This window comes from Rhamphochromis longiceps, linkage group LG15, assembly GCF_057381845.1.
Source record: "Rhamphochromis longiceps isolate RC_006_pf linkage group LG15, R_longiceps_female_GT1.1, whole genome shotgun sequence".
Taxonomy (NCBI): Eukaryota; Metazoa; Chordata; class Actinopteri; order Cichliformes; family Cichlidae; genus Rhamphochromis; species Rhamphochromis longiceps.
This window is the reverse complement of record NC_140571.1, coordinates 27,882,575-27,904,384: the sequence shown is the minus strand read 5'-3', so window position 1 is coordinate 27,904,384 and position 21,810 is coordinate 27,882,575. Positions and strand designations below refer to the sequence as shown.

General features: G+C 42.5%; 1 protein-coding gene across 1 annotated transcript; it reads right to left on the bottom strand.

Moving 5' to 3' along the window:
* Positions 1-10,191: 10,191 nt before the first annotated feature.
* On the bottom strand, positions 10,192-18,828 carry allc (allantoicase). Its single transcript, XM_085383057.1, has 11 exons — positions 18,657-18,828; positions 18,059-18,109; positions 16,162-16,249; positions 15,704-15,823; positions 15,523-15,602; positions 13,226-13,358; positions 12,982-13,137; positions 12,784-12,857; positions 12,083-12,191; positions 11,888-12,006; positions 10,192-11,815 (listed from the first exon to the last, which is right to left on the bottom strand). Exons 1-11 carry the CDS (start codon positions 18,744-18,746, stop codon positions 11,636-11,638), a joined length of 1,200 nt encoding a protein of 399 aa, XP_085239183.1. The 5' UTR covers positions 18,747-18,828; the 3' UTR covers positions 10,192-11,635.
* Between the last annotated feature and the right edge of the window lie 2,982 nt (positions 18,829-21,810).

The following is a 21,810-nucleotide window of genomic DNA, read 5'->3' as shown; positions in this document are numbered from 1 at the left end:
GATGCTGGCTGGAGACGAAGTTCTCAGTGGCGGAGGCTGAAGAAAGCATACGTATGCATGCATACAGCACCACCACGGGGAAAACTGGCATAACATTACGGTGTAAAGTTCTTGATTTTTTTCATTCAAAGATTAATCAGGCTTTAAACATAAGGAGGTAGTGCAACAGACACTGAAGTGCATGTTAAAGACGAAAGAAAACATTATTTTTATTAACAAACATTTTTAATCCACCAACAGCCCTGGCATCTAAAAACACTACAAGTGAAAAAGAATGGCAACAAAAAACAATGTACTATTCATTCAGACATTTTTACACAATTATTAACACTTCAATTTTCTTTGTAATGTCTGCTTGTATTTTAAGAAGTATCACATCTGGGTAAAAATATTACCACTAACTCAAAATTAGAGGAATAAGTGTACATATGTGTCAGTTGTATGCATGCATGCATACATATGCTGCATGTATATAACATTCTAAACATTCTAAACATTCTAAAACATTAAAACTAAAACTTTCATATTTTTAAAACTTGTATTGTATAATTTTTTTAATTTTCTATTTTATAATTTTTTTTTATTTTATATTTTTGTGCATTTTTATGTTTTTTAACTAATCACTACTGCTACTTTCATCGCTTTTTTCACCTTCTAAGGCACACTTTCACCTGGTTGACTTGCTGCTAGCCTCTTTGTGAAAAGTTTATCTAACAACGTCTGTCTCTGTCTACTTTTCAAAATGGATATCAAGTGGGAGAGGCAGATGTCACTAAAATGCTCTATAGCACGAGTGGTAAAGTTCTTTTCAGGGTGATTTTTTTCGACAAAATCGGCCACCTTCTGAAAATCGCGGAGAATGTCCTTGATATCGCCCGATGGTATGACGGCCTCCTCCTCCTCGCCGAATTGTTGGTGTACTGATGAGTGCTGCATCGCTTCCAACTCTTGCAGCTCTGTCGTTGACAACTCCTCTTGATGTTCAAGCACAAGGTCGTTTATATTCTCCTCCTTGACCTCAAGTCCCAGGGCGGTGCCAAGATTTATGATCTCCTCAACTTTGACTTCAGGTTGAGGTTCCCCCTCCTTCCCCTCAAAGCCTTCAAAATCTCAAGGGGCAACAGCATCAGGCCACAGCTTCCTCCAAGCAGAATTTAGCGTTCAACGACTCACCTCCCGCCATGCCAATGAAATCAACTTGAGTCATGCAACGATGTCGAAATTATTTTTCCAAAACTCCCTGAGGGTGAGCTGCGTACTCTCTGTTATGTCGGAACACCGTTCGAACATGTGTTTCGTGTACAGTTTCTTAAAATTAGAGATGACTTGCTGATCCATGGGCTGGGGGAGAGGGGTTGTGTAGGGAGGGAGGAAGAGAACCTTAATGAACGAGAACTCCTCCAGGATGTCGTCCTCGAGGCCAGAGGGGTGGGCGGGGGCGTTATCGATGCTCAGCAGGCACTTCATGGGGAGATCGTTCTCCTCAAGGAACTTCTTGACAGCAGGGCCAAAGACCAAGTTGACCCATTCGACAAAGAACTGTCGGGTCACCCAGGCCTTGGGGTTGGACCTCCACATAACCTCAAGCCTCTCCTTTAAAATTTTGTGTTTCTTGAAGGCACGCGGGTTTTCTGAGTGGTACACTAGGAGTGGCTTGACCTTACAGTCCCCACTGGCATTAGCACACAGGGCGAGGGTAAGACGGTCTGTCATGGGCTTGTGGCCTGGCATCTTTTGTTCCTCCGCGGTGATGTGCATACGCTGCGGCATTTTATTCCAGAAGAGGCCGGTCTCATCACAGTTAGTACCTGCTGGGGGGGTGTAGCCTTCTTGGTTTATGAGTTCCTCAAATTTTCTAACAAATTCTTCGGCAGCCTTGTGATCGGAACTTGCTGCCTCGCCGTGACGCACAACAGAGTGGATGCCAGTCCTCTTCTTGAACCGATCAAACCACCCATGCGACGCCCTAAACTCTGGGGAGGATGGGGGTGCCTCCTGCAAGGACGTCGATGCTGTTGGCTGCTCATTGGAAGGTGCCTTGCTTACTAAATCATTATAAATTGAGGACGCCTTCTCGCAAATGATCGTCTCGGTGAGTGTATCGCCAGCCTTTCCCTTGTCTTTAATCCAAACAAGGAGAAACCTTTCCATCTCATCGTGTATGTGGCTCCTCCTTTTGGACATGATGGTGGTGCCCGTTGAAGGTTTACCTGCTTTGATGACTTCTTTTTGTTTTAGAATTATTCCTATGGTCAAAGGATTTCGGCCATTCTCACGTGCAATAGCACTAAGTTTCACACCTCACTCATATTTATGAATAATTTCTCTCTTTGTTGTCATCGAGAGCACTTTACGCTTCTTCTTTTCACTCGAATCGCTTGCAGGCCTCATTGTGAATGAACAATAGGCTATTGGCTAATTGCTAACTGCAACATCAACACAATACGAAAGCCAAGGTGGTTGGCACATAATTCGGAAGGCATTCTAGGCATTCTGGGCATTCTGGGCTCGGCCAATCAGAGCCTGCTGATTTCGGAACACAGGCATTTTGCCGTAACACGGGCAGAAATATTGCCGTTCAGTGCCTTCATAACTTGAATTTTCCGTTTAACGGGGTATTTGTAAGTCGGGGTTCCACTGTATATTTGCATTATAAATTATGTGATGGGAAATTATACTGAGCGAGTACATGATCAAGAATTTTGACTTTGTTAGGGAAACAGGGGGAGTTGTTTGAAACACTGACTTCAGTTACAAGTTGTTATTATTGTTACATTAAAACTATGTGGTGTGTATATCAAGAGTTAAACTAGATATTATTTTGACCATATGATCCATGAGCAGGCATTTCTATGCTATTACAAGGGCACTCTACTAATATACTGTACTAATGTGTCAGATCATGTTTTTCTACCAACTCTGTCTTGATCTAAACTACATTCCCTGTTAAGTGTTTGTGGCATTAAGATGCTGACAAAAGGTGTCCACAGGTACATACAGACACATCTGCCAAAGTGCTGAAAACTCCTTCGTTGTACTTCCTGTTAGAGCATGCATCCATTGGACTACATTTTACATTATGACACAACACAATACCAGCTATATTTCTTAACAGATCCGTTAGGATTTGTGGTACTACACTGTACTTTAAATATGCAAGGCATTAACAATTCATGATTGACATACTGAGTACGTAACAGTAAAGTTCAGGAAACACATACAGGTGATCACACCCACAAACTACACCCTTTTTGGCTTCTACCTCAAAGCACACTGTGTTCTGTTGATCTTATGTGCTGCACAATAATGTTTAACATTTAGTATTTACTGTCATATTCCCATATATCATTGTGATGTTGTTTATTCTATTACTCTTGTTCTCTTCTGCTTGTTTTCTTTTTTCTTTCTCAGCAGGTGATCCAGGTGATTGATATATGCATTTTTTATTTCTTTTTTTTTTTCTGCTCATTCTGTTGGTTTTTGTTTTTTGCCCTTCTCCCCCGTCCCTCTTCTCAGCTGTTTCTCTTTCCCTCTTTCTTTCTCCCCTTCTTTCCCCCAGTCAAGTCTGTCCCGTATTCAGTAAATGAAAATAAAATAAACAATAAAAGGTGAATCAAATGGACCATTACGGCAAGGCTGGGATGGTCAATTTGGTAAAGCAAATCCGTTGGGCATCTTTCTTTGCCTTTAGACAACAATTCTGATGGCAAAAGAGCCAAACGGGACAGGCAAAAAAAAAAAAAAAAAAAAAAAAGGAAACACATCCTAGCTGTGTCTCTGCTATACTGCCTTGACTTGAAGTACTAATCGCATTTTGCCCTCCAGCTCTCTTCTAATAAATCATGTTCTGTAACTAATAATATTCATGTTATGAAAGTTAAATTATACTCAATGTTTTTTTTGAGAATTTAAATCTTGCAGATTAAAAATGTAAGTCAGTTGAACGATAAAAACCTTTTTGAGCAGTAATGCGCTCACAAGGTAATGTTCAAACATGCAAGACATGTGTCACCTGTACACCTTGAACAGTTATCTTTCAAGGTGCACACACAATAACTACAATTGTAGTTGTGAACCAAGAGATCAAGATCAGAACTAGTGATGGGAAGTTCGGCTCTTTTCAGAGAGACAACTCTTGTGGCACGACTCCCAAGGAAGAGCTGGCTCTTTTGGCTCCCAAATGGCTTCTAATTTATTATCTTCAACAGCATAATATTTTAGCCTTACTTGGCAAATATGAATGCTTCGTGTGTTGATAAACCATTTTGTATTTAGTGTTTTTATGAGCAGCCTTATAACTGCCTAATTTTGTGTATTTCTTCTGTTTCAAAAGCAGGCATTCTTACTTAATTTTAATATTTTAATCAAATGTTTAATTTTAATTTGACACAAAAACAAATGAACAAAACTCTGTAAACAAATCCGCAGAGCAGGAACAGAACCAAACTCAGTAACCAAACAGTATGTCTGGAGAGCAGTTTCTCCTCTGAGTTATTATCTTTTCTGTTTTTGAGAAGACTCTTTCCGAAGGTGCAGCTGTAATGCATAGTCTCCCCTCCATCACCTTCACCAGGTGTGGAAAACTGTGACCTTGGCCTGCCACCAGCTCAGGGGGTCTTCTCCATGTTGAAAAGATAACATTTCATCTCTCAAGATAGCATTGCATCTCCAGTAGAGCATCAGCTCTTTGCAGCATCTCCTGTAGCTCTTTCGTTAAAGAGTCTCCACACAGCAGAAGTTTGTGGCTCCTCCTCCAATTGGCCCTCTAATGATGGAGCTGGGTGGCTGCTGGGGGTGCATTTTGCTGCTGAGGCAGTTATTCTCTGAAGTGCTTCATCAACAGCTCTGTTGTCACTTAATTAAGGCTTTTTAAACCTGCGATCCAGTAATGCAGTTTCTGAGAGGGTAGTGTTGAACTCCATATGCAGAAATGTTTGGTCCATGGCTGAATAAAGAGGTGCAACCAATTCCAACCAATCATGCTGTGTGTGATGTATGTGGGAGGACAGTGGCAACACAATAAACCTTGTTTAAAAAAATTGGGGAGCCGGCTCTCACTTGATGGAAGTTGGCTCTTAGAGTCGATGCTTTTGCACATGACACATCACTATTCAGAACTAATCTTATCTGTTCCACGGTCTAAATTTGGTAGGGACAGAGCCTTTCTGTGGCAAGTCCCAGACTCTGGAGTAGTCGGCCTCTAAATATTAGGTCTGCACAAATGCTGGAACATTTTCAGTCTTTACTGAAGACAAATACTTTTGACTGGCTTTTAGCACACGTCGATGCACTTTTTGCAGCATGAGATGTTTGAAATTTGCAATACAAATAAACTTGACATTGACCTTGACAATAGCTACCGTAACTACAGTTATTGTGTTCCAGTGAGTCCTGTAGACTGACAGAGTTACAGAGTTTGTCTCTCAGCTGGTTCTTTGGATGCTTTTAACCCCAGTAAGGACTCAAGACTCTCAGTGTTGGTAGTGAAATTTGTTTCTTTGATAATTGTGTGTTTTTACAGTCCATTCCACCCCCCTCCTCGGCAGCGGCGCCACGGACTACACCTCCGTCACAGTGTTGTTCTGTGTTCATCTGCAACCCAGACTACAAATCTCTCTGTAAGTCTTTCAGACCGATAGATGTCAGTGACTTTGTTCCTCAGCTCTTTCTTTAGTTGGTTGTGTGATGTGCTGCTGTTTGAGATCTGCTCCACTTTGTTACACAGCCTGAAAGTTACATGTCTGGAAGTAGTCAGGCCTGGGTGTGACAGTGAAAGTCAGCTTTCAAAAAGTTGCGGTTAAGCACAGTTAACTCATAATTTAATGGCTCTGCATGTGAGGACCCAGGAGAGCTCTATCCCTATCTCTGATGTCCAAACTTAGCCCAACATTACTCAGGTTGAGCCTTCACAATGAAACCAAAACAGACCAATCAAAACACAAAAAGTGAATATCCTGCACTAAATGCCAGCAACCGAGACAGTTTTCTTATTCTGTGTTATTCTATCCATTTTCTTCCGCTTATCCTGTGCCAGGTCACTGTGGCAGCAGCCTAAGCAGAGAAGCCCAGACCTCCCTCTCCCCAACCACCTCCTCCAGCTTGTCTGAAGGGAACACCAAGGTGTTTCCAGGCCAGCTGAGAGATATAATCTCTCCAGTGTGTCCTGGGTCTGCCCCGGGGCCTCCCCCCAGTGGGACTTTCCCAGAACAACTTACCCGTACAACGATTGTATTAGTAGGGTGGCTGCAGCTCAGGTGTCAGAGCAGGTCACTTACTAAACGGAAGGTTGGGAGTTTAATCCCATTCTGCTCCTGTCTGCATGCCAAATATCCTTGGGCAAGATACTAACCCCATGTTGCTCTCCGATGCATTCATCAGAATACGAATGCGTGTGAGTGTTAAATAGGATTGAATGGCCTCTAGCAATGGGCCAAAAACCCCATATTCCCGAAGCACCTCCCACACTCCGAAGGACAGTATTAAATGCCTTCTCCAAGTCCACAAAACACATGTAGACTAGTTCGGCAAACTCCCATGCACCCTCAAGTATCCAGTGTTCAGTGTTTCACGACCAGGACAAAAACAGCATTGTTCCTCTTTTACCCGAGGTTCGACTAACGGATGGACTCTCCTTTCCAGCATCCTGGCATAGACTTTTCCAGGGAGGGGTGTGATCCCCGTATAGTTGAAACACACCCTCTGGTCCCCCTTCTTAAAGATGGGAATCACCACCCCTGTCTGCCAATCCAGAGGTACTGCCCGTGATCTCTCCGCAACACTGCAGAGAAGTGTCAACCAAGACAGCCCTCAGGGCGGACCTCATCCACCCCAGAGCCTCTGCCACCAAGGAGTTATTTAACTGCCTCAGTCACCTCAACCCACAGCATGTCTTTATCTTGTTTTCCTTCTCTCACCCCAACCGGTCACAGCAGATGGCCGCCCCTCCCTGAGCCTGGCTCTGCCGGAGGTTTCTTCCTGTTAAAAGGGAGTTTTTCCTTCCCACTGTCGCCAAAGTGCTTGCTCATAGGGGGGTCATATGATTGTTGGGTTTTTCTCTGTATCTATTATTGTACGATCTACTGTACAGTATAAAGCACCTTGAGGCGACTGTTGTTGTGATTTGGTGCTATATAAATAAAATTGAATTGAATTGAATTGAACCCAGAGATAGGTGAGCTGTCCTCTAGCCGTCCACAGGGGATTAAGGAGGTCCTCGACGTATTCCTTCTATCAGGGCCTCAGTGCCTGCCCGCTGCGCGGCACACAATGCACCCAACCCCTACGGCGCCTCCTGCAGGTGGTGGGCCAGCAGGAGGATGGGCCTATGTCCCTTTTCTGGGCTGTGCCTGGCCGGGCCCCATGGACTAAGCCCTGGCCACCAAAAGCTCACCCTCGGGCAGCCTCCCCACTGTCCCTGATCCCTGGGACACACAAACCCCTCCAAAATGGAGGTAGTGGTAGTGATTTGCGGAGTGGTGCTGTATGTAATGTGTAATTTTAAATGTAATAAATGTCATTTTTACCTTCCAGTGTAAAGCACCTTGAGGTGGCTGTTGTTGTGATTCAGAGCTATATGAATAAAACTGAATCGATTTTGCAAATCTTCTTTTGACTGATTTATGAAATATTCCAACAAAGTATAATAAAATATTACTGAAATGTTTTACTTCACAGGAAAGTTTACTGTTACAGATTTATTGAGACCATCTAGTGTATGTGAGTTCCATTTATACTCTTTGCATGGTAACTGTGAGGTGTTTGTGCCGCAGACTGAACCTGGACCAAGAGACTAAGAATCAGGCCAACAGCTTCTCAGCTGAAGGATGCAGAGAGGACACTTTCCATCAGGACAAACCAGGATCAGAGAACCCGTGACACTCATCTCTCTTTGAAACTATGGCCGCTGCAGATCCCTCAGCTGACTCTGAACTCGAGTATTTATGTTTAGCTCATCTGAACATATGTGGTCTTAGGAATAAGCATCCTGACGTTGAGAAAATATTAACAGATTCTAACATTCATGTGCTGGCGTTAACTGAAACTCATTTAGACAACAGTGTTAAAAACTCTGAACTACATATAGAGAAATTCAGGTTTTACAGGAAGGATAGAAACAGTAATGGAGGTGGTGTCTGTTTCTATATTCACGATCACATGACAGTTATTCAGCGGTATGACTTGGATCACAAAGATCTCGAGATGATCTGGGTTGAGATTTACCTTCCAGATACCAGACCAGTGTTAGTGGGATGTTGTTACAGACCATCAGGCAGCAAAATAGATTATTTAATTAAAATCTGCAGAAAAATAGAAATGGTGTCAAATGAAGACAAAGACATTTTCCTTCTGGGAGACTTTAACTTTGACTGGTCGAAAGAGTCTACAAAAAAGACAAGGATTGATTTTGTCTCCTCTGTGTGTGGACTGACCCAGATCGTAAAAAAGCCTGCCAGGGCGCACGTGACAAATTCACGATCCACATCAAAATATATTGATCACATCTACACAAATATTCCAGCGCTCTGCTCAGAACCAGACGGTCACCAAGTTAAATCAATCAGTAATCATAAGCTCATCACTGCCACTGTACGAAGAAGAGTCCCCAGAAACAGAAACTCAGAAACAGATCCCCTCAGTGAACCCTTAAAGTCTCCTCCTGTTCTTTCTGAAGTGTCTCCATCAGAGTTTCTTATTAAAAAGAAGATCATGGAAAACAAACACTGTTCTCTTGAGTTTAGGAAAGTTGAGGATAAGGAAGTTGAGAGGTTGATGTCCGACGTTGATGCTTATGTTCTACAAGCTGCAGCTCCATCCATCTCTGCTCCCATATGTCACATCCTGAACTCGTGCATCCACCGCGGCAAGTTCCCATCAGAGAATCTTGAGAGCTGCGTATTCCGTCCTGATCCGATCCTGGAGAAAGTACTCCTCCAGCAGATGCAGGGATACTTTTATAACAATGAACTTTTCACTCATCATCAAACTCTTGGTGACATAACTGATCACTGGCTCACAGAACTGAAAAAAAAAAGAAAAGTTGGAGTTGTATTCATAGATTTCAGTTCGTCCTCTGATGTCATCAGTCCTAATCTGCTGCTTCCCAAACTGAAGTCTTACCATTTCTCAGATTCGGCCATTTCTATAATGAGAAGTTTTCTCTCTGATGGAAACAGCTGCTCATGTCGCTGGACAGACACTCACTGTGAGATGCCACGAGGAAGCTGCATGACTCACTTCCTGTTCTCTGTTTATACAAACGATCTGAAAGTTGCTTTAAAAAGTGCTCATGTTGTTGTGAGTAACAGTAAGCTGATGATGTATCACTCAGAAAAAAAGCACCAGGATTTACAGGAATTGTTGAGAGATGAATCAGAAATTGTGCGTGGCTGGCTCAGAGAAAACAGCATGGTTTTAAAGACGTTCACATCAACAGTAATCAGAACCACGACGCAGGTGAAGAAAATACAAACACTCCTCAGAGCCACACTCAGTGTAAATGTGCAAGAGTTTAACTGGATCGGAATATTAGGAGTTTTACTGCACGATGCTCCTCATCTGGTTTGGACATCTTAATGAAATCTTTCTGAAAGAAAAGCTTTGGTTTGAAAAGGAAGTGCTGTACAGTTTGCTCCTCCCCCTTTTCAATGTAAATATTTATTCTCTCATTTGAGTCTCTTCAGAAGTGGAGAATTTTGTACTCTACCAGTCTGCACCCTGGAAGTCTGTCTGGTGAGATATTTAATTATAGAGGTGATTTATTAGATTATTAAGAATGAGAAAATATTGAAAGGTTGTTGACTTTCAAAGCCAGTGTGTTTTAACTACTCTCTTCATATTTTAATGGTCATTTTATCACTTAATGTGCTTTTCTGTGGTTACATAATTTTATCACTTTCTTTATTTGTGCGCTTCGAAGAAGCAGTGACCAGCAGAGTGTGTGTGTGTGTGTGTGTGTGTGTGTGTGTGTGTGTGTGTGTGTGTGTGTGTGTGTGTGTGTGTGTGTGTGTGTGTGTGTGTGCACAGAGAATGAAATAAAATAGGAAAATGGACATTTTGGGATGGATGTGATTTTTACTGCAGTAGTCTGTTAGGGTCAGGGGTCACTGCCTCTGTTGAATCATGTTCCTTGTTTTTGTAAAAAAAAATATATGTGCTCATAAAAAATAAAAAAAAAAACAACTCCTCAAAACTTCTTCTTTTTATTGTTGTGGGTCTTCACCTTACAATTTAAACCGTCTAGGCATTATATCAATAAAATTAAATTCTTCTTCTCCCAGCCGTTCACTCCAGAGCAGGATGCTCTTCTGCAAGTGCTCAGAGCATCCTGCTCACTGAAAATCTGAACACCAGACTGTGTTGAAGAATGAAGATTTGTACAAACTTTGTTTTTGCCTCATGTGCTGTATTTACATGATGTTAGCATGTTTCAATAAACCACTGCACCTATTTCCCGCTCAACACTTTTGCATAGTACTGTATATCCATTAGTCAGGTTCATGGTCCCTGGGTATAACATGGAAGTACTCAGTAGAGAAGTGAAAACTGGAGATCAGCCTTCTGTTACTACAGTAACATCACAGCAGCCCCGTTATTGGTCACATGATGTCATTAAAATGCTCAAAAGGCCAATAGCACAGACAGGGTCCAGAGGTCCAGTTCAGCTGAAGCTAGCAGACAGATAGTAGCTACAGCTGCCTGTGTCACCATCCACGTGTCAGTCACAGAGGCCACGCCCCTAATAATGAAAAACAGTCAGAGGTTTTACAGAGAGGTGGAGGAGGCGGTGTTTTTGATTAGAGGGCAGGTTGTAAATAAATTTAAACCTGTTCATTTATTAGTGACTTTATGTTGTTTTCATGTTTAGAGTGAAATCAAACTTTGGCTGTCACAGCTTTATTTTACAGAAGTAAACAAACCCATTCATTCTTTCACATCCGAAGCGTGTCAGGTGTTTTTAAATGTATGTGCTTTAAATGATCGTGGAATCACTGAAGCCAGCGGAGATGATCTAACTAAAACATGGAAAAGAAACCGAAACCAGAGACTGAAAATCCAGAAATATCAGAGTGAGGGTTCTACATGTGACGTGAATCCAGTGTGAACACATGTGTCTGAGCTACACCACCTCCACCATTCACAGCAGCTTCGTGAGCCAACACGAAGGTGGAGGAGGGGCTACTATAATTAACTGCGGGAGTAAGAACAACTGAGCACAGCTATTGATGAGGCAGCTAACTCCCAACCCCTGACCCTTCCTGACGGTGCCGTTCTGCTGCCGCTCGTGAGCACTGTGTGTAGGAGCATACCACAGCTGGAGCTGTGTGTCAGGCCCAGATGTTTCCAGTTAATGTCTTTAAATCTCAAACAGACGGGGAAAGAAGGAGGCGCAATCATAATTGGACATTTCAGACTCATTCAAAGGACAAATGTCCTGGAGAATCATTGGAGGTGGGGGTCAGGGTGTTGGCTGGAAGGTGGAAGATGATTAAAGTTGACCTTGAGCCTGAGGGAGAGAAAACTAAGATGGATGGATGAGAACTAATGACAGAGGACCAGACAAAAGGAAATCAATAACCAGCAGATCAATAGCAGCTTAATTTTTTAAAAGCCCTGAAGGTCTGAGGTCATCTGGGTGTCACAGTTTGTACACTGTCCACTTCTTACTGGCCAGAGTTGCAGTGAATGGTATGGGTCGACCCCACAGACGGAGGCGGCTGATTCCTCCGTCCGGAGCGATGATAAGTCGGACGTGGGTGACAGGATGGCTCAGTTTCAGCTCCATCTTGCCGTAGTGATGAATGTGATGAGGGCGGAGCTGCAGAGAGGTAGGAGGCGGTGAGGAAGAGGATGAGAGGGTGAAAATGATTTAACAGGTGACAAAGGTTACCTTCTGAGGAGGGAGAAGGACCCTCCATTTCCCAGAATTCCACCTACTGCCGATACACTGAGCCTTCTCCTCAGGGGTCAAAGTGCATGCCTCGATCCTGCATGAGTCTGGGAAGTTTCCTGGAGAGGAAAGTGTCAGGCTGAAGAGCTAAGTTTGTTTTTAAAGGAAAGAAAAGCAGCACTGACGTGTCTCCACCTTTGAAGTGGTTGGTGTCGACCTCAACGCTGCTGATCAGTCCGGGATGACCGAGACGAAACACCGCCCACTCCCAGCCGGGAACCTGCAGGATCCCACGCTGGTCTGCCTGCAAGATTTGCAGCAGGGAAGCATTTAACCCACATCTATAATGTAATAATATTTATGTTCACGGTTGGAGAAACAAGAAGTTAATAATATTATATCATTATAGTACAATGAATTGTGACACTGAGGACAGCTTGAAAAGAAAGTGGAAACCTTTCTAATGAAATGAAACATTTTAGAGAGAGAGAGGACTCTCTGACAAGCAAGGAAACTGTTGGTAGTAAATGAAGTCAATCAGAAATTGATGTTTTTCACTGTGTAGACACTGCTGGAGGACATTTTGTCTTTTTTGCTATGTGAAGAGTTTTTATAAAGGTGTCAGGAGAGTGCACCACTTTTACTTCTGTGGGATTTAACCTTTATAAATGTGTAAAGGTTAGAAACTTTAAAGACTTTTCCTTATTTCCTCTCATGTTCCTCCAGTTCAGTGGTTTCACAGTTTTTTCTGCTCTTGGATCTTTATGATGTCGGAGAAACGTGCTGTCAAAAATCCTTTGGGCCAGCCAATCAGAATAAAGCTGGCTGTGAATCATGTACAGCTGCTTTAACGTATAGAGCCGGAGATGTGACATTAGTGTTGTCAGCGTGCACACCTGCAGTTTTTTGGGTCGGTCCAGTCTGCGGGCCGTTTCCCATCCATCGGCCATGTTGGCAGCTCGACCAAGTCCTGCAAACACAGCACACCAGTTTGACCAGAGCTCCCAGCTCACTCACAACAGAGACATTCAACCCAATATTATCAATATATATATTATATTGAAATACAGATTATTGTACTATCTGATGTTAACCAATCATATTGCGTGGATGCCCAAAGTGGGCGTCACTGTAGCCGAGGCAGACTCCTCCATTGGTCAGAGCCACTAGGTCAACATCCTGATTAGTGGAGACAGATGACCAGTCCCTCAGCCCAACACCGTACACCCGCAGTCTGGCTATGCCTCCATCTGAAACACAGTATATTGTAGATGCATATAAAGTTGCACAGAGCATATGTGTGTGTGTGTGTGTGTGTGTGTGTGTGTGTGTGTGTACCTGGGTACATGTTGAGGCGCAGGTGTGTCACTCTCCTGCTGAAGCTGACTTTGAAGTAGTTATGGCAGCAGTCCGAGTATCCAGGCTGCAGCTGCGACACACTAACCAGCTCTGGCCACACCTCTGATCCCAGCTGTCAATCAAACATAGTAAATGACATCATTCAGTGAACGTCCAGGTCAGACACGCCCACATGGCACAGGTGTTCACCTAATCAGCAGCCACACCAGGGGCGATTTTAGCCCATTTTTGAATCAATGAATCAAAGCACCCCCAAAGATTATTTACTGTTTGTGTGACACACTACTAAAAATATAAAAAGCATTCAGTACTTGTTTGAGACATAACATTTTAACAACAAAAGTATAGATAACACCCCCCAAATGGTTTGTTCCAGCTCTCCCCTCTAGCGCCCTGATGGTGGCTGAGACACAGCGGAGCGGAGGTGTAAGTGCCTGGCTTAAAACAGGACATATTAGCTGCATTTAACCTTCAGTTACTCTTTATATAGTTAGGTAGGAGTCAGACCATGTTTCTTTTTAGCTGAAAAACATTACACCAGGTAGCCTGCAGTGTTGGAAATGTGTTTTCCAACGATGTTTGCTACCCTACAATCCGTCCTGCTCTGTAGTAAAATCAGCGGCATTTGACTGTCCTGTTGCTCCCATTGAAATTTATATAGCCTATTTAAAATCTAAAACTTAAAATTATCTGTAGTCTACTGTTGTTGCCACTGTCCTGTTTGAAATGGAGAAGTTGGTTATTTTGTCATATGTGCATGTGCCAAGATTAAACCCAGGAGCAACATTCAGGTAAAAGTGTAAGATCAAAAGATCCGTCAATCAAGAATAATGTTGGATCAGTGTTTCAATATTTATATCTTTTATTAGATGTTCATGTGGTTTGGTTATTTGCCTTTTGGTTGAAAGTACACTGAGAGAGGACTTTTTTTTTATTAGTGGTCTTAATAGTATTTGTTTTTTAATATTAATGTAATTTTTTACATCTAATTAATACAATCTATTTGTGTATGATTGTCAGTCCAAAGAGGGAGAGAAGAAAGAGGGGAACGTGAGAAGAAAGTACAAGGTCAGGAAGAACCAGATAAGAAAACAGACAGGGAACAGTGACAGGCAAAACAGAAACTGTTAAACTGCTTGAGAGAGTTAATGACAAAAAGTGATAGACAGATTTGCCAACCTCAAGGTGAGGCGACATAGGTTAAAATAAAACAAAAAATCTGCAGAGCCTGCAGTAAAGATCTTTTCATACATTGAATACATTGTACCATAGGCAAAGTTGCCTCCATTTTTATAATTTTATTTATCAATATTTTGTACATTTGTACATTTCAAGGACTCTATTTTTGGAGTGTATTTTTATGTATCTGTATTATATTATACATACACATTAAAAGTGAATCTCTGTCCAAAAAATGCACTCTGTTTACATCTTACTCACTATGATCATCATTCATCATTTTCCCCCAGTAATTAAGGTTAGGATATGTTTTTTTTTTATTCCAATCTATTCTTCGTTTGCAGCATTTAAATAACCTTTATCTGATTTGATGATTTTGTTACTGACTTTTAAAATAGTGTTTTGCTTTTCTTTCTCAAAAATGGGGATTCAATTGTGTTAAAATGTACAAAACAGTGATGTCATGTTTTGTGACGAGGACCCAGGCACAGGGAGACTTGATGAATTTAAGAATCTTATGATTTAATAAAGAAATTTGCAGACTTACTCAGAGATGGTAAAATTATGATGACTGATAACGGAGACGAAGACAACAGACGATGAGGACAGGGAGGAACAGGGGTTTAAATGCACCAAGGAGACAGTCATAGAGAACTTGGGACAACTGGAGACATTTAAGGATGCAGGGACTGACAGACACGGGGAAGACGTCTCATCGTGACGAGTAAAGTCTATCTTGCCTGGCTGGGCAGCTCTCTAGGTGCTCAGCACCCCCAAAGCTCTGATCCTAGAATCGCCCCTGAGCCATACATATAGTCATGTGAAAAAGACATTCTACTCAGGTCTTTATGGTATCCTGACGATGAATTAATGACTGATTGACGATTAGGAGCTCTCCGCTTTTCACATGGCTGCAGATAAACCGACCATAGCTGTCAATTCAGCACATCACTCTTGTTTTAAATATTTGTTCAGCTGGGGCTGACTACAGTGTCGGTGATCACATGAAGCGCCTTGAGGCGACTTTTGTTGTGATTTGGCGCTATATAAATAAAATTGAATTGAATTGAATTGAATCACATGAAGGTCACTGTTACCTTGGCAACAGCTGCCATCTGACTATCGGAGGCAGCCATGCCAGTTCGGTCTCCTTCCAGGGTGAAAGGAGACTCCTGGTCTGGGAGAACAACAGGAAGTGTTTCATTGAAGCTATTTAGATATGGAAAAGTTTAAAGTACGTTATTGGGCAATGCGATGATGATGACGATGATGACATACCCAGACAGCCGGCCTGGATGGAGATGTAGGGTGAGTGGTTTCCTGTGAAGAAGGACGTGTCGACATCAAAGCCATGGATCAAACCTGGGACTCCCAGCTGGATAATGCACCAGTCGTGACCTTCAACCAAGCAACAAGCAAACACAATGATGATTGGTTCACTTCTCAGTAAAAAAGGAAAAAAGGAAAAGAATGGATGGATGAAACACAGACACAAATAACAGGGGGAAATGATTGAGGAAGATGAGACGGGAAATACAGAGGGAACAGTTAAACTCTAACACAATCACAGATCAAACTAAGAAAACTAAAATAAACAAAATGTTAAAAGTAAAAAAAACAAAAACAAAACCCAAGTGTAAGAAATGTTGGAGCTTAGGCTCAGAAAACCCAGAAGAGAGTAAAAGAAAGCACCGCGTCAGAAAACGGGTCCGCTTGTGAAAATTCAGGGTACTAACCAGGTGTTCTCTTCCTCCTCGTCTCCCATCCGTCCATCCACTTTCCAAACTCGGTGAAGGCAGATGTGATGAACTGTGGCGGCTCTCTCTGTACACTCAAAAAATGAATGAGGTGGATTGTTCAGTGTATATTAATTATTTATTTTCATTTTACTTAAAATATATGTTTTTGTTAAGTTAAAATATGTTTTTTTAATCAAGTCTACGTAATTTTGTCTATTATTGTCTGTACAGAATACTAACGTGTTACTTGATGGCATAACATTTAAGTTAATTAGGATCAATATACTTCGTATATTCACAAGGTGGCAGTAATGCAAAAACAGTTGTAATAAAACCGCGAAGAACAACAAGGTTTCACGGCAAGACTTCAAATTTAACTTAAAAACATTGTTTTTGGCGGCAAGCTGCTGTTTCTTTTTTGAGATGTAAGACCACGTTTTTCTTTGACTATGTTGTGTAGTATCTACATGTTGAGCGTGGTTATATTTTGCGTTTGTCTTACAAGAGATGTTATATAGTTTGCGTGCCCCAGTTTTACTGGGTCCTGGATAAGTTAGATATGTCTGCTTTCATCCTGCCAAGCCTTGTTATTGTAACACGGAACCGTGAGACCACTGGGCAGGTGGTGTGTATAGGTTTACATGGTAACAGATGAAGTATCCCCCTCACAGAGCAAACCTGGGCTTAAGATGAAATATAATATTACAAGGGATGAAATTTAGTGTGCCTGTTTATCTCAGGCTATTGCAAACAACTATATTAACTGCTTACATGTTAACATGTTATTTTGTGTGTATTTTAGCTGATGATGGTTGTATAGTGTATAATATAAAGACAGCATAAACAGTGTACTGTCAGTGTAGAGATTAAATCAGGCAGGACAACTCAGGAAACATTTGCTCACATCAGGTTGAATCCACATGTATACATCCACAAAGAGCAGCAGGCCAGCTGATCACAGCCCGTACACTAAGAAAATCTGGTGAAGCTTTCAATAGAAATTATTGAGAGATATGATGATTTTCCCCACACTGAGATCCCCCCACCGCTCCTCCCCTGGCCACTTCCACGCCACCTCCACTTTAACCCCTGACTGTACAAATTTTCCTGTTTAGAGGTAGAGGTAAAGTCACCCTCTACAATGAAGGAAACAGAAAATAGAAATATATTTTTCTTTTCCTTCTGATTCATGATTTAATTCAATTAGGATTAAAGGTTAGAGTAAAGTCTGTTTTTCCATCTACTGATATTATTTTATTATTATATTAATATAGCACAGTTCAGTTAGCTTTGCACAAAAATAGAAACGTCCTTCAAAGAGCTGCTTTTACTTTCTTACTTTGAGTGTATTTCAGAGCCAGTACTTTTTAATTTTACTTGGGTAAAGAGGCTGAATCAGTACTTTTACTGCAGTATTTTTAACAATAGTATCTGTACTTCTACTTTAGTACAGAATGTGTGTACTTTTGCCACCTCTGAATGCCTTTAAAAGCTTTAAAAAATATTTAAAGATAACTCTGTTAATGTCTTATAATTATCCAGCTCATTTTGAGTCACCTGCATAAAGAACTTTATCATTAGAAAGAATCGTGCCATACACCTGCTGCTATGTCCAGTTCATCACTGTGTGAATATGCTGTCCTCCATCCTAATGTGGATTCTTCCACTGCTAAAAATAGTGCCTTAGAAACTGTTTTCTAAACATTTTAGACTGGAAAGAACAGGCATAAGCTGTTAAACAAATATTCAACTCTTTTAAATAAAGCTGGGTGTGAGGTGTTTTTAATGATGTGAAATATGAATCACTGGGCTCAGAGCTTCAGGCAGGGGAAGAAACAGTGGACTGCTCCTTTAACGTGAATGTCACTGATGCTGATGAGTGGAGTTATTTTACCTTCAGCAGGTTTTTCGCTGGGGCAAACCATTCGTCTGTGGCAAAAATTACCTGAAAGAAAAAAATTGTTTTGCTAACACAAACAGCTTCAATGTGATAACACAGAGAACTGAACAGAGTTAAAGCGGTGATTAAACATTACGCTAACAGAAACTGAGTGAACAGCTAGCTGGCCTCTTTCCTGAGCAGCAGGAGAGAAAATATTTAGACGGTTAACTGAGTTAAAGTCAATGTACGTAAAAATTATTTTAAAAAATGCATTAGACCTGTTTGTGATCATTTTATGTATTTTTGTGTTTTAAGGCCATTAAAACTCTTTTTGTGTCTTCTTCTATGTCTGTTGTCATATTATACTGAACAAATGTTAGGAGCCCTGATTTTATTCACAATTTATTAATTTACTATAAATTACATACTATAATGAAAGATTACAAACTGCAATATAATTCATGTGTTTTCATTGTGTCTTTCGCTTTCGTATATTATATTACTGACTTTACATTGTTTTCATATCAGGCTGTGGTTTCAAACAGTTGTAATGAGTGGAGTGAGTGAACCTGCCCACAGCAGCAGCGTGAACATACTCGTGGTGACTCACCTTCCCTCCGACCGTCTCACAGCCCAGATCGTTGAACTGCAGGAAGTCGGGCTCTGCACACGCCTTTCTTGCCATCCTCCTCTCCGCCATACTGACCTTTCCTTGACTTTCCACTAAGACAAGAACACAAAACTTGATGCAGCCGCTGTCTGCCAACCTACTTGCGCAGCCGCTGCCCTGCAGCACAAAGTTCAGCGTTTGCTCGGCCAGACAGCAGCTGTTTGCTCACACTGTCACTCATTTACCTGCATATCTACAGCTTTGTTAACTCACCTGAAACAGACACAGTTTGACCAGTGCAGTCAGTTTGGCCGACACAAACACACAACTACAGGTGAACAGAAACCTATAAAGACAAATTCCTACCTACAAAATCATGAGCAAAACACACTGCAGCAGTTCTCCAATCACACTGGAGCTGATAAAGTAAAGAGAGCTGACCCAGGAGTTTGTGGAAGTGCCTCCAGATCGGTGCTGGGGAAACCAAAGGACTGGTGGTGAACTTCCACAACGGTGATCAATCTCAAACAGTGTTGGTCAAGTTACTTGAAAAAAGTAATCAGTAACTAATTACTGATTACTTCCCCAAAAAAGTAATCCCGTTACTTTACTGATTACTTATTTTCAAAAGTAATTAATTACTTAGTTACTTAGTTACTTTTTAAAAACACGATTTACAACCTGAAGAGGTGATAAAGCGATAGATCTTTCAGCCCAATTCTACTTTTTCTACATAATCTATCATACAAAATGTAATCAAATGGAAAAGTCTATTTTTTTAACTTGTTTTATTAGTTTTAATCTTTTAACTTTATGCATCAAGCAAAAATTTAATTATATGCAACATTCTCTGACTTGAATAAATTAGTTTAACATTTAAACCTATTTTCTACACATTCCAGCACATAAAATAAAATATTTTTTGTGTTTACACTCACTCTTTCAAATAGATGCAAGTAAAACACAGCAGAAAATAAATAAAGTCAAAGACTCAGCGGTCCTGTTGCTCTATTTTCACCTGTAAAGCAGGAGTGGGGTAGGCGGAGGTTTACCCTGGTGCAGGTGTGCCGCGGTCAGTTGAAGAATCCGCGACTTTCTCTGTGAGTTTCCCATTACGTCGTTGCGCACTCGGTGCTTGCTTGGAAGTTTAGGGGTTTTTTTCGCTGTAAAAAGAAGTTTTCTTCCCACGCACAATGGACGCTAATGTTTTTGTCACTTTTTATGGAATCAAACTCAAAGTAAGGTCAGTACTTCCACGCTTTAAACGCTGCACGCTGCACTCTCTCCCACAATCGATATGTGATTCATTGTTGATCTGCACACAGCACGACTCCAGATACTATAGCTCCTCTGAAAAAGAGACCCTCAAATCAGAAGTACTTGGTAACCTATATCTGTAATCTGTTGAAAAAATAGATTGTGTACTGTAGTGGTACAATACACAGTGAAGACAACATTCCTCCAAGACCATAGTGCTTCATATAACAGACATATAACAGGGCTAAACAGAAACCTAGGGTTGTTCCTCTTCAGCACTGTTCCTCTTCAGAACTTCAGGTTCTGTCAAGTCAGGTTCTGTCAAGTCATATTTTGTCCACCCAACCACAAAGACTGTAAAAACTGTTCGTCAAGGTGGCAAAGGGCTTAAATCTATTTTTGCTGACACTGTTTTTTCAGAGACTGTTCCTCTGCCTCTCTGTGCCCCCTGTTCTCAGGGTGACTGCGGTCCAGACATCCCCTGCACTTGTATCAGTTTCTCGAGTGAGGGGGCCCAGGGCCCGGTTGGTTCCTGCTCCGGTTTCCAGGCCAGCTGAGGCTCTGCTAGTCTCTACACCTGTACCAGCTGGGGACAGCAGCTGCGCAGCCATTGCCAGTGCCTGTTCCGGCTCCCAGGGTGAGGGTGGCCATTAACCAGTTACCTCCTGCACCCATAACCACCCCTCGGGTGGCAGTGACTGGTGCCCAGTTTGCCCCGGCACCCATACAGGTCCCCAGGGTGAGGCCAACCAGGAAACAGCCCACCTCTGCACCAGTACCTGCTCCTCGGGTGGGAGCAGCTGGTGTCCAGCAGGTGCCTGCACCCATTCCGGCCGTTTCCTTTGTTTTCTTAGGAGAACAAGTAAAGCCGCCTGCTAATCCACCACTTCATCCACCATTACACCCTCTACTTCTGTCACTAGTTCAGTCGCTAGGTCAGTTATTAGCCCAGTCATCTGCTCAGACACCTGCTCAGCTGTCTGGTCAGCCAGAAGTCTGCACCTGCTGGTCCTGCATCTGTTCCAGCTGGGGCCTCTGGAGAGCCGCGCCAGCCATCTGTGCCCGCTGGCGGCTCTGAAGAGTTCATCCAGCTGTCCAATGTTTTGACGCCATCTGCTGGCGACTCTCTGCAGTGTCTACCCAGCTGACTCTGGGGAGTCTGCCCAGCTGTCGTTTGCCTCTGCTGAGGACTCTGGAGAGTCTGTCCAGCCATCAGCTCCACCAACTACTCAACCATCAGATCCACCATCTGCAACAGCCATGATGCCAGCCATCCAACCGCCTATGGCTGCTACGCCGCCATCTGGTCTTGTGCCTTCTGGTCCTGCTCATCCACGGCCTGCACGGCCTGCTCGTCCACGTCCAGCACTACACTGTTGACGGCCACTTTCCAGGCCATTGGCTGAGCATCTTTGCTGTCATTCGCAGCCTCCTTAACTATGTTGCCACCCCCGTTTCCCAAGCGGTGGGCATCTGGACTTCACCTGCCGCTGCTTTACTCACGGCCAGCACCCTGGACTGTCTCATCACTGCCGCTGCCTCCGCAGTCGGCCTTCAGAACTGCTTCGTTGCCACCAATGGCTCCTGAACTGTGTCTGCTTTCCGCGCAGTTGGCACCCTTTATTGTATAGGCCTGGATTCCTGTAATGTCGACAGACAGTGGCACTTGTAGGTTGCTTTGCTTTCACTCTTCTGTCCAGTTCATCCCAAACCAGCTTGATGGGGTTTAAGTCTGGAGACTGTGCTGGCCACTCCATGTTTTCAAGGTTACCATCTTGCTCTTTTTTTCCTGGGGTATCCTGGCATAGCTTGGACTTATGTTTTGGGTCATAATCTTGAAACCCTGACCAACTAGATGCATACAAGAGGGTATTGCATGGCACTACAGAATGCTGGA